The sequence below is a fragment of the Mizuhopecten yessoensis genome, unplaced genomic scaffold (genome assembly GCF_002113885.1).
Source record: "Mizuhopecten yessoensis strain PY_sf001 unplaced genomic scaffold, ASM211388v2 scaffold10183, whole genome shotgun sequence".
Classification (NCBI taxonomy): domain Eukaryota; kingdom Metazoa; phylum Mollusca; class Bivalvia; order Pectinida; family Pectinidae; genus Mizuhopecten; species Mizuhopecten yessoensis.
The window spans coordinates 5,301-18,392 of NW_018408420.1; the positions used below are offsets into that span (position 1 = coordinate 5,301).

At 34.4% G+C, this 13,092-nt stretch overlaps 1 protein-coding gene across 1 annotated transcript in view; it reads right to left on the reverse strand.

The window, feature by feature from the left end:
* Positions 1-703: 703 nt before the first annotated feature.
* LOC110459668 (zinc transporter ZIP12-like) overlaps positions 704-13,092 on the reverse strand; it is a 39,948-nt gene continuing 27,559 nt past the window's right edge. Inside the window, exons 8-14 of the mRNA XM_021512028.1 lie at positions 12,011-12,110; positions 8,006-8,067; positions 6,976-7,026; positions 5,516-5,612; positions 2,825-2,977; positions 2,246-2,433; positions 704-1,959 (exon numbers count right to left, since the gene is read on the reverse strand). Coding sequence (XP_021367703.1) covers positions 1,822-1,959; positions 2,246-2,433; positions 2,825-2,977; positions 5,516-5,612; positions 6,976-7,026; positions 8,006-8,067; positions 12,011-12,110 — 789 coding nt within the window. The 3' untranslated portion in view covers positions 704-1,821. The remainder of the gene's footprint in view (positions 1,960-2,245; positions 2,434-2,824; positions 2,978-5,515; positions 5,613-6,975; positions 7,027-8,005; positions 8,068-12,010; positions 12,111-13,092) is intronic.

The following is a 13,092-nucleotide window of genomic DNA, read 5'->3' on the forward strand; positions in this document are numbered from 1 at the left end:
TTACTTAATTATCTTTTTATTGTCAACAGATGTAATGGCGCTAAGGAATGCTGTTGTTACAATACAATAGGAGTAGAACATGGACGAAATTATGTAATAAGTATATAATGTTTACTTTTTATGTATATTGTAGGTTACGGTATATTACTTTCAAACCGAAGTGATATAAACCACTGACAAAAATACAATTTATAGACTGTCCCAGTACACAGACATGCATACTACGACAAATGTGTGCATATCATTCACTGTCATACAAAGTTTTCTATAACACCTAAGTATTCAAAGAAACCCTTCATTTTACTGTGACAACTTTTGAGTTCTCTGCCTCAGTCTGAGAACTCCTATGTGATGGTAGGCGTGGACTACGTGATGGTAGGCGTTGACTACGTGATGGTAGGCGTGGAGTACGTGATGGTAGGCGTGGACTACGTGATGGTAGGCGTTGGCTACGTGATGGTAGGCGTGGACTACGTGATGGTAGGCGTGGACTGCGTAACGCTTATGTTAATGCATATTAGGCCTATGCAATGCACTATTAGTGCATTAGTCTAAGTAATATTTTTGTTTACGGAATGGGACAGAAAACATTTCATACCAACCAGACGCAATATACAAATGTGTTGCACAAATATGAAGATATTTAAGCCAGTTATCTTTACAACCATAGTGTTAGAAAATAATAAACGAAGAACAAGAGAAATTTATTTTATAACGTATTTATCATAAAAGTACATCTACAATTAACACATCTGAAAGTGAACAATTTCAATGATGGAAGCACTTGGGTGAACATAAACAAACTGGAACCTGTGGTCACCAAACACCGCCGGGACCGCTATTTAGTAAAGACTGAGTTCCGGTTATGCATGTTCCATTTAAAAAATAATGTGAAGTGGTCTATAGTGTCAGTGTCAATACAAGGCCACATTTAAATCTAAGGCCAGATTGGACAGATTCTACAGTATGTATATGCACCATGTAATCCTATAAACTAATAACATATGAACATATAATACATTGTTCCACAATCACCACTCCCTGCTTGCTCACACCCCACTTACCAACAATAATAAATGGACTCTCATTACTATTCTAGAACACAAATACATTGCTGAATGCGCTATGCTTGCACACTTCCAAAAAATAATAAAGTTTATACACGAATGTTTTATTTTAAATATGGTTAAAACTTGTGTTGGTCCGGCGCGTTTTACACATTCCCCCATTCTTTCTCATATGAATGGATTTCTTATCGGCATAAATGATTTGTCTCCAATACAATGTGTAGCTGTATGACACTCTCGTAAGCTTATTTAATGACAGACATTTACCACTTTGCGTTTTTATAAAGCAAAAATTTGAAACCATAAATAACTTTAACACATGCCGAAGAGTAAGGCCTCGGAGTGTTCATGTACGTACCAATACAAGGCTCGGATTAACACACAAAGTCTTTTGTAATATATCGTTAAGTCAGTGCATTAACAAAAAAATCACAAACCTTTAAGAGTAAAATATTGACCCTTCAAATAAGTAGCCATTTTATAATATATACATAAAAAGAATAATAAAGCTTAGTTTTGTTAAGATATTGGTCAGGTAAAAAAAAGCAACAACAGTGTTCATTGTTGAAAACAAGGTAGTTCTTAAAAAGTAAAACAGTTGTCACCAAGAGTTATCGCCCCTTTCACTTATAGTTAGCATTAACCAACGGTGTTATACTCGTGTGAGGTTAACGCGATATTCACAGTCGTAAAAGAAGCTTCTTTACTTATTTCAATCCAAAAAGTTTTACAAACCACGATACAGTAAGGTTGTTTATGTGATATTTATCTTGTGTTCGAAGATAGAGAGAAGCACTAGAATGAGAACTCCGATGAAGAATCCACAGTTGGTCATGGCAACAAAGAACAGCTTCTTCTTGGCTTTGACGGCCCCTGATATCATTTCCGGAATCTAAAATACAGTGACACGAGACATTTGAAACAAAGAGTGACCCCTACGTGTATGATAGAAACTACTGATCTTATGCAAATATACACACATTTCCAAGAACAGATATTTATATTTGTTTTTCTACCACGGCAGTCTATCGCCTTTTAAATGAAATGTACCAGTAGAACTAGACATATGTTTATAATTAGATTTATTAAAAAGAACTACTTGGGCATTAGAAGTTATATACCGCTATAAATATCACGATGCTTTGACATGTAGCTGTCGATGGGATAGTAACACTTACCATGTCTACAAGGGAGATGTAAAGAAAGAGCCCGGCTGTGACGGCGAAGATCCACTGTCTAACAACGTTTTCTGTGGCGATAGACACGCCCACATACAGACCAATGAATGCTGTGAGTGCAGACAGGAAGTTCAGGCATAGCGCTTTTTTCTTTGACACACCCCCATTCAGCAAGATAGCAAAGTCTCCTAAAGTTTAAGCACATTATAGTCATGAGCAAGTGTAAGGCATATAGTAAAATTTGTTCGATCTGACAAACGCATTTACGTGAAGCTTTTTTCGGTATTGATATATTTTTATTTATGTTATTGTGAAGAAATGATTTGAAGAGCAGATAATAAAGGCAAATTTCAACATTTGCGACCATTTAAACTGTTTAAAAAGATGATATGACAAGTTTCGTGGATAATGTGATACTCTTATAAAACTGTTCGAGGCATCCATACTGATTAAGATTGAGTCTTTCATATAGCCATGAATATATTATAATAACACATGCATTGAGCCGGGCGAAGCTGAACGCTTTCAAAATTGTCAAAGTGATGGTCACTACACGGTAGTGAATTTGATTTAACTTACCTAGCTCATGAGGCAGTTCGTGACAGAAGACAGCAATAGTGGTGGCCACGCCCACCGACCCGGATTGCGTGAAGGCTGCACCAATGGCAAGGCCATCAGCGAAGTTGTGGATCGAGTCACCAACCAGAACCATGATGACAACAGATGACCAGCCTGGAGAAAGAACAATATGTATACAGAATATCAGAATAACACGTCACATTAAACACATATTGTTTATTTTAGGCATTTAAAAAAATGTAGCTGGGTTCCATTTGTTTTGTATTTTTGTTTTCATAGTAAGCTTAATTTTGTTAAGAGCTTTTCATGACTTGTATCATAACAATAAATAGTCTTTCCACTTTCAGATATTTTTGAAGAAACAAATAATTTACGCATGGCCACGTCGAAAAATAAAAATTTCAAAGTATCAAATCAAAACCTAAACTATTGATCACAGTCAAAACCCAAGAACGGACAAAATTAGCATATTCATATTTAAAACAATTAAAATAACTAAATGACAAAGTCTGAAATACCGAAGTCAAACACCATTCTGACATTATGTACTTTGACGGTTAATCACCAATGAAAATGGGGAAAAAACAATAAGAAAAAATAAATCATTATCATATAATAGGATTGCACTTTTAACAAAGTACGATTAATCACATTAACCATATGAGGTATCCATCATTTGACAGGAGTTCTGTCTACATGTATGTAAGAGATGGAAAACATATGACACCTAATTTTCTTCAATCCATCAGTCAGATCTAACATATAGAGCTCTTTAAAATAGAGCAGCAAATATTTTGAAGGATATTTGAAAGGGTAGATATAGATACTTGGTATAAAGGGACCGTTTTCTTTTAATTAAAAGTAACACAATCTTAACTCTAACCATATCAGAAGTGTGAATAGGTACGTGCAGTTGTAAAATACACTGGTAACAGAGTTGGGTGAGGATTTAGTTACGCATCTGTTCCTGTGTTCATATGTCCACTTTAGAATGTTTGTCAATACTTCTTACCAATGTCAAAAATCTCTTTACCTATTGTTTTTGAAGGACAAAGCAAGGTTGCAGTCAAGGCCTCTGGTTTAAAATAACGAAAAACGCAAAATCTAGTTTACTATCTTGAAACATATTTATATTATAGTATTGTAAAGGACTATTTTTAGCGAATTATTGTTAAAAGATCAATTTTGGCCGATATATTATTGATTATTAAAGGTACTGAATTAAAACAATATTTTGTTCCTAGTTCTACCAAGCTGAATGTCGTCAAACTTTCATTATATACATTTTGTTGCTTATCACTCTGATCAATTAGCATGTTCCAGTGTTTAAGTGCGAAAATGTGACTGCGATTTATAACAAACCTTTTCGGTTGTTTTTTCTATTCAAACGCCATTCAAATTACTTACATGGTTGTACATAGAGCTCTTAACGTAAGACATCATGGGTTGACGAACATTTGAAGGCGTGTCATGTTTAAAATTTTGTTTTGTTATGTAATGAAATAAGATCCAAGAGAATTCTGATGCGTGTTTTTTCTTCAAAGTTTGAGTGTCAGTAACACGTAAATATACACAGAGAAGAAACACGATTTAAAACCAGTGGGGAATGTTAAATCTGAAATGCAGGTAAACAAACTCTCAACAAAACCTTGGACCGATGCCATCCTAATGTATATGTCGCATTACTTCCAGCAGACTGTTGGGATTCCCATGTAAGTGACCCTCACCTAGCTGGGTTCCTTTTGATATGTTTGTTTTCAAAATAAGCCTAATATATTAAAAGGTATATCACAACTGGTATCAAGGTCCTTGACAAGTCTTTCCACTTCAATTTCAGATATGTCGACGAGATACAAGAAAGTTCTCCTGAGTATCAAATAATAGACACTTCAGACTCCAATTTTCAGCCATATTTTTGTCAAATTCTACCACTAGATTTTTACCATATTATGCAAAAACAACAAAATGCATTTTTGAGCAATTATTTTTCCTCCATATTTGGAAAAACCTCACTATAAAAAATAAACAATGAATCCTCATAATGTATATACCGTAGTGGAGTACGAGACGAGGAACCCGTACGCAACACTTTATATGCAGGTGATAGGTATGTAAGATACGCCCCGTACTAAGTGATACGAGGAATAACAAACGGACTGACGGATGACCGACAAGACGGAATGCAATTTCCAAGATGACCACCTTGACAGCTGAACGTCCTCGCAACGCCCAGCTTGGCTGATTTCTACTTATTTTAAATGCTAGCGAGTCGATTTCAACCATTGTTGTTTTTTTACATGTTTCCTTGCACGACCCTTGTCAAGTGTTGTTATTTTTCGAAATCAAAGATTTCTGCCTGGAGTTCCTATTTGCTTATGTAGCAAACACTAATTATCTTCATCTCAATTAAATGTTTTATGTGTCACTCTCATCTTTTGATACAAACTTGAGAAAATCATAAAATTATCACTGGCCGATATTAATGCCATGACATGCATTAGAAAGTGTGTTGTGAGAACATATCAAATTGCTCCATAGCAATTTCTATTTATAGTTTTCTATGTAATACTTTGGCGAACAGATTGTCCGGAACAGCATTTAATATATCCTATAGTATTGTCTAAAGAATATGGGTAGTCGTGAATTTGTTGAATTAAAACTACGAGAAAAGAATAGAAAGAGATTACTCACCTTTCTTCTCCCTGATGTCGTTCATCTGCAGAGTACCGTTACTCTCACCAACTGTGTACAGAGCGGATTTTGAAGAAAAATCATAACCGTTCTTTATCTGTAAAAACAATTGAAAGGCTGTTCATTTTGAAAGTACATGTAGTTAGCTATCACATCACAAAGTTATACTTTTCCCTAAAAAGGGAAGCAAATAAAATATGTATGTGATTATGTCCTCGAAATGCAAGCAACGTGGAAAACAGTACCATACCGCCAATTCAAAGGATAAAAGTAACATATCGTCAATACGCATGACAACACGGTCCCATCGTCAATCAAAATCGAATTTCAAAACAGAAAGGGAACGTTAAGAAAGAGAAGACACCACAACAAAAGGAAAGGCAGTTTTTTTTGTGTGAGTACAAAGTTGAATTGGATTTAAATTTGCATTACTGATTCTTCTCTAACACCTGAAACCCTTGATTAATGTACAATATTCCTTTTCATTTACATATTAACTAGTATTATACAACCAACGCATGGTCATGAAGGATATAGCAAATTTCTGGTTCCCCGGGTTTGGGTAAAAATTCCGAGTCACTTATGAAAATAAAGTAGAGGTTATTTATTAATATACAATTTTCTTCCCAACTAACAAATACTGACCTCGTTTCCAAATACAATATTCTTCTCCTCTCACAAATAACTAACATTTACATTTGCCCTTTTCCACGCACAAATAACCTACATTGCTCAAATGTACCATATTCATTTCTACTCATTCAATACATACAGAATTTCAAGGTACAAAATTACAAAATTTACAAACTTTCCCAATCTGCTTTCATACCTCTTTAAGTTCCCCAGTAACAAATTATGTATGCTTTAACATCCTCACCAACACAAAATGTACCGTATAATGGGTTATTTACGCGGGCTTCAATTTACGTGATTTTGACCCTAAATTAGAAACTTTTATTTACACAGATTATACTTTCGCGATCTAGACTTGTAAACAACTAAATTTTCGCGGTGTTTTAGTACAGAGACGGAACACTTGGCATATAAAGTGTCAAATGAATACGCTTTTTAACATAAACTGAGAAACAAGTAATTAAGCGTATTTTGTTAAATAAATCCTCAACAAAACTATTAGATGTGTGATAAAACCTATTTTCAAACATCAATACTCTTTATGTATATAAATCGTCACAAGCATATGCGCGCTATTTCATGGCGACAATACCGTTATGAAGTTTATCTTCACAGCTCATATTTACGTTTGTCATATTATTCTGCGAAATATATTTTTGCAATCAAATTATTGACCCGCGAAATTACGAAAATACCATCCCCGGGGAAAATATCATCCCCGCGTAAAATATCATCCCCGCGGAAATATCCGGCTATACGGTACATTGTTTAACGGTACAATATTATTCCCCAGCTCACACATTCGTCTTCAAACAAATCCAACTAACCTTATGTTTTCCCATCTCCATATCAGGTTGCATATCTGAATGACCATGGTTCTGTGAAAATAAAGGTATATGTTTGATTGACGTATGGTCAATACCTTAAAACAATCAAATAGAGCATCGATATGAAATATTATAGCATTTCAGCTTATTTATCTCTGTGTAAAGACTTTCAAATCGCATACACAAACTCGATTTTACTAAAAGAAATACTTCGTTATAAACGTTATAAACGCGTTAACCTATCAAATACTATGTGTGAAATAGTTACTTAGTATATATTTATATGCTGGATAACTTCAGTGAAAAGTCTCTTTATTGACATATGTGTTTACATATATCGACTGTATACGCCACCCTTCACCTAGGAGACTGAGACCACCTTTACTCAATCATATGATTGGGCGGCATCAGCAGTATGACTATCTGTTTTCTATTATTAGAGTAGGGGACGGAAACCGGATTTTCGAGACATTTGTTAGTCGTTATCAATGATCAACGAATAAAGTAATATAAATTTTGTGTATGCCTCTGTTAAATGCAATCAAATTTGACCTTATAAGAAACGTCATATACATTATGAAATCATATGGTCATCACTTGTCGCGATCGGAAATGGGATGTCCTTTGTATATTCTTTCAATAAGGACTTACAGTGCAGTTTCAGTAAACTGATCTATCTCCCTTAAATGGAAGACTAGCTTCTACACTTCTCATTTCGTTCAGTGAATAACACTTTTCACATTAATAGTAAATGATCCCCACAAGCGATAAAGTGAAGGATGGAGGGAAATGGGATGCATTGTCGATAAGATCGACGTAGTATGACGTATACGCGTCATTAAAAATGTACAGATATCAACGTTTATCATAAATCAAGCCATTAGTCTGGCTACATCCTAGAAACGAAAACAGATCCGGCTTAAACAGCGCAAATATAAATCAAATTTAAATATGTGAATAATATTGAAATATTACAGTTATGCTACATTTGCCATGAACTTAACCGGTGCACGCCTGAATGGATACATACGTGACTAGAATCCCCTTTGATCAGTGACATAATCAACTCCAACAAGTAAAACGAGTAGAGACCTGTAAAAAAGAAAAAGTAGTATTTAGAAAAAGACACGCTCCGTAAGGTTATTTTGTTTTAATATAATTCTAAAACGTATTGACTTAGCTGATCTCGAGCAAATGACCAACTTGATCGGGCGCTTAGTGACTAACTTGTTCGCTTGCGTAGTGGTTAAACAGATGTTGTGCGTAGTTACTAAACTGTTCTTGTTTATAGTTACTAACTTAATATCGTACGTATTTACTCACCTAATAACGCACGTAGTTACTTACCTGTTCTTGTTTGTAGTTACTAACCTAATACCGCACGTAGTTACTTACCTGTTCTTGTTTGTAGTTATTAACCTAATATCGCACGTAGTTACTTACCTGTTCTCGTTTGTAGTTACTAACCTAATCTCGTATGTAGTTACTTTCCTGTTCTTGTTTGTTGTTACTAACTTAATATCGCACGTAGTTACTTACCTATTCTCGTTTGTTGTTACTTACCTGTTCTCGTTGGTAGTTACTTACCTGATCTTGTTTGTAGTTACTCACATAATATCGTATGTAGTCACTTACCTGTTCTTGTTTGCAGTTATTAACCTAATATCTTACGTAGTTACTTACATGTTATTGTTTGTAGTTACTTACCTCTTCTTGTTTGTAGTTTCTAACCTAATATCGTATGTAGTTATTTACTTGAACTTGTTTGTAGTTACTCACCTAATATCGTACGTAGTTACTTACCTGCTCTTGTTTGTAGTTACTAACCTAATATCGTACGTATTTACTCACCTAATATCGTATGTAGTTACTTACCTGTTCTCGTTTGTAGTTGCTTACCTGTTCTTGTTTGTTGTTACTAACTTAACATCGCACGTAGTTACCTACCTGTTCTTGTTTGTTGTTACTAACATAATATCGCACGTAGTTACTTACCTGTTCTTGTTTGTAGTTACTAACTTAATATCGTACGTAGTTACTTACCTGTTCGTGGTTGTTGTTAGTAAGCTAATATCGTACGTAGTTACTTACCTGTTCTTGTTTGTTGTTACAAACTTAATATCGTACGTAGTTACTTACCTGTTCGTGGTTGTTGTTAGTAAGCTAATATCGTACGTAGTTACTTACCTGTTCTTGTTTGTTGTTACTAATCTAATATCGTACGTAGTTACTTACCTGTTCTTGTTTGTAGTCACTAACCTAATATCGTACGTAGTTACTTACCTGTTCCCGTTTGTAGTTACTTACCTGTTCTCGTTGGTAGTTACTTACCTGTTTTTGTTTGTTGTTACTAACCTAATATCGCACGTAGTTACTTACCTGTTCTCGTTTGTAGTTACTAACCTAATATCGCACGTAGTTACTTACCTGTTCTCGTTTGTAGTCACTAACCTAATATCGTACGTAGTTACTTACCTGTTCCCGTTTGTAGTTACTTACCTGTTCTCGTTGGTAGTTACTTACCTGTTTTTGTTTGTTGTTACTAACCTAATATCGCACGTAGTTACTTACCTGTTCTCGTTTGTAGTCACTAACCTAATATCGTACGTAGTTACTTACCTGTTCTCGTTTGTAGTCACTAACCTAATATCGTACGTAGTTACTTACCTGTTCTCGTTTGTAGTTACTTCCCTGTTCTCGTTTGTAGTTGCTTACCTGTTCTTGTTTGTTGTTACTAACTTAACATCGCACGTAGTTACCTACCTGTTCTTGTTTGTTGTTACTAACATAATATCGCACGTAGTTACTTACCTGTTCTTGTTTGTTGTTACTAACCTAATATCGCGCGTAGTTACTTACCTGTTCTTGTTTGTAGTTACTCACCTAATATCGTACGTAGTTACTTAGATGTTATTGTTTGTAGTTACTTACCTATTCTCGTTTGTAGTTACTTACCTGTTCTTGTTTTTAGTTACTCACCTAATATCGTACGTAGTTACTTACCTGCTCTTGTTTGTAGTTACTAACCTAATATCGTACGTAGTTCCTTAGATGTTATTGTTTGTAGTTACTTACCTATTCTCGTTTGTAGTTACTTACCTGTTCTTGTTTGTAGTTACTCACCTAATATCGTACGTAGTTACTTAGATGTTATTGTTTGTAGTTACTTACCTATTCTCGTTTGTAGTTACTTACCTGTTCTTGTTTTTAGTTACTCACCTAATATCGTACGTAGTTACTTACCTGCTCTTGTTTGTAGTTACTAACCTAATATCATACGTATTTACTCACCTAATATCGTATGTAGTTACTTACCTGTTCTCGTTTGTAGTTACTAACTTAATATCGTACGTAGTTACTTACCTGTTCGTGGTTGTTGTTAGTAAGCTAATATCGTACGTAGTTACTTACCTGTTCTTGTTTGTAGTCACTAACCTAATATCGTACGTAGTTACTTACCTGTTCCCGTTTGTAGTTACTTACCTGTTCTCGTTGGTAGTTACTTACCTGTTCTCGTTTGTAGTTACTAACCTAATATCGCACGTAGTTACTTACCTGTTCTTGTTTGTAGCTACTAACCTAATATCATACGTAGTTACTTACCTGTTCTCGTTTGTAGTTACTAACTTAATATCGTACGTAGTTACTTACCTGTTCTTGTTTGTTGTTACTAATCTAATATCGTACGTAGTTACTTACCTGTTCTCGTTTGTAGTTACTTTGTTACTAGTTTGACAGGATATATGGTAAATAATAGATTTAAGGCTTGGATTAGATAAAGCATTTGTAAATCGGTGTAAAAAACCGAAATGCACACAGCACAAACTGCATTTATTTATAAGTGGACTTCGATTTGCGGCTTATACATTGGTTGTAGGTACTAACTTAATATCGAACGTAGTTACTTACCTGTTCTCGTTTGTAGTTACTTACCTGTTTTCGTTGGTAGTTACTTACCTGTTCTTGTTTGTTGTTACTAACCTAATATAGCACGTAGTTACTTACCTGTTCTTGTTTGTAGCTACTAACCTAATATCATACGTAGTTACTTACCTGTTCTCGTTTGTAGTTACTAACTTAATATCGTACGTAGTTACTTACCTGTTCTTGTTTGTAGTTACTAACCTAATATCATACGTAGTTACTTACCTGTTCTCGTTTGTAGTTACTTTGTTACTAGTTTGACAGGATATATGGTAAATAATAGATTTAAGGCTTGGATTAGATAAAGCATTTGTAAATCGGTGTAAAAAAACGAAATGCACACAGAACAAACTGCATTTATTTATAAGTGGACTTCGATTTGCGGCTTATACATTGGTAGACCAATGAAGTATCTTGTCCTATCCTTTTAGATTAATTACTTTTAAAGCTAGGGATGAAAACTTCTACATGAAATATGTGTCAATTTCTATTTACGATAATTGGTTGTATCATTTATGATTTGCATAGTGATTTGTCGGTTAATCAATAAAATGTAGTATTTGATAAGTATGTGTCGATGCTACGACAAGCCAATCAAGTCAAACCGGACTAGTGTACGCACACATTCATACTATATCAACTGATGATGCTCATACCGTAATGAATTGTCTATAATAAACTTTCCTAATCGTCGGAAATATTTCAGTATCAGCTGTTCTAAAATGTAAAAAGCTCGGATTTTAACTTCAAAATACATTGTTGTAGAAGATCAATACAGTTTGACAGATGACAACGTCTTTTGTAGCACTTTGTGGAAAACGACATCAAAATATGTGCTCTTATTATTTCTGTCTATCACTTGATAGACTATCAAAACAAACCAAGGTAAAAGCGTGTTACAAACAATATTAGGTTATATACTATGATAGGATTTCCATTATAAGAACGATCGGAGAGGGCGTGAGAGTGCACGATTTATTTAAGAAAGAGGAATACGGAGAACAGTTTGTATTGTCTGAAGATGTCAGTTACTCATCTCCAGATAGTCATCAAATGGTGATTACATTACTTAAATGTCAGTTTACACCTGATTTCTTGTGTAGTGACTTACCCGCTACGGACGCCAGGGCATACCAAACATACGGCTCAACAAAAATGCCTTCTCCGTGGTCATGGTTCTCGTTAGGGTCATCCAGATGTATTCCAAACGCCTAGACAGACACCAGAACGACGGATTAATGACTCACTCATATCATCACCAAGTATTTTAAACAGGTTGATATACGATATTATGGATTTCGCAGAGAGAAATGATATACCAGGGATGCTATTGATTATTGATTTTGAGAAAGCTTTCGATTCTGTATCTTGGAAATTCATTGATGAAGTACTAAACTATTTTAAATTTGGGGAAGAGGTTAGAAAATGGATAAAAGTTTTACATAAAAATGCAGTTTCTTCAATAAATCAGGGGGGAAATTTATCAGAATTTTTTGAAATAAGAAAAGGCTGTCGTCAAGGAGACCCTATTGCACCATATATATTTATAATGTGTGCAGAGATATTAGCGATAAGAATTAGAAACAATAAAAAAGTAAGGGGTATCAATATAAATGACTGTCCTATTTTAGTATCACAGTATGCTGATGATACCTCGTTGATTTTAGATGGTACAAACATTTCCCTAAAAGAAGCAGTTGGTGAATTAAATAATTTTGCAAAAATTTCTGGGTTGAAAATAAATAAATCAAAATCTCAGGTAATATGGATAGGAAGTAAAAAGCATAGTGAGGAAGTTCTTTATCCAGAATGGAAATTACAGTGGGGAAATAAAACTTTTAATCTTTTGGGGATAGAATTTCATGTAGACTTGCATAAAATTACTAGGCTGAATTATGATAAAAAGTTAGTAAAAATAAAGGCACTTATAAATACATGGAATAGGAGAATAATTACACCAATTGGTAGAATTTTTATCATCAAATCAATACTCATCTCACAACTCAATCACTTATTTATTGCATTACCAAACCCAAATGAATGTTTTATTAAAAAATTAAACACCGAACTATTTAACTTCTTATGGAAAAGCAAAGTTGACAAAACCAAAAGAGACATTGTTATAAGAGACTATATTGATGGTGGATTGAAAATGATGCATGTGATGTCTTTTATAGAATCCTTAAAATTAAC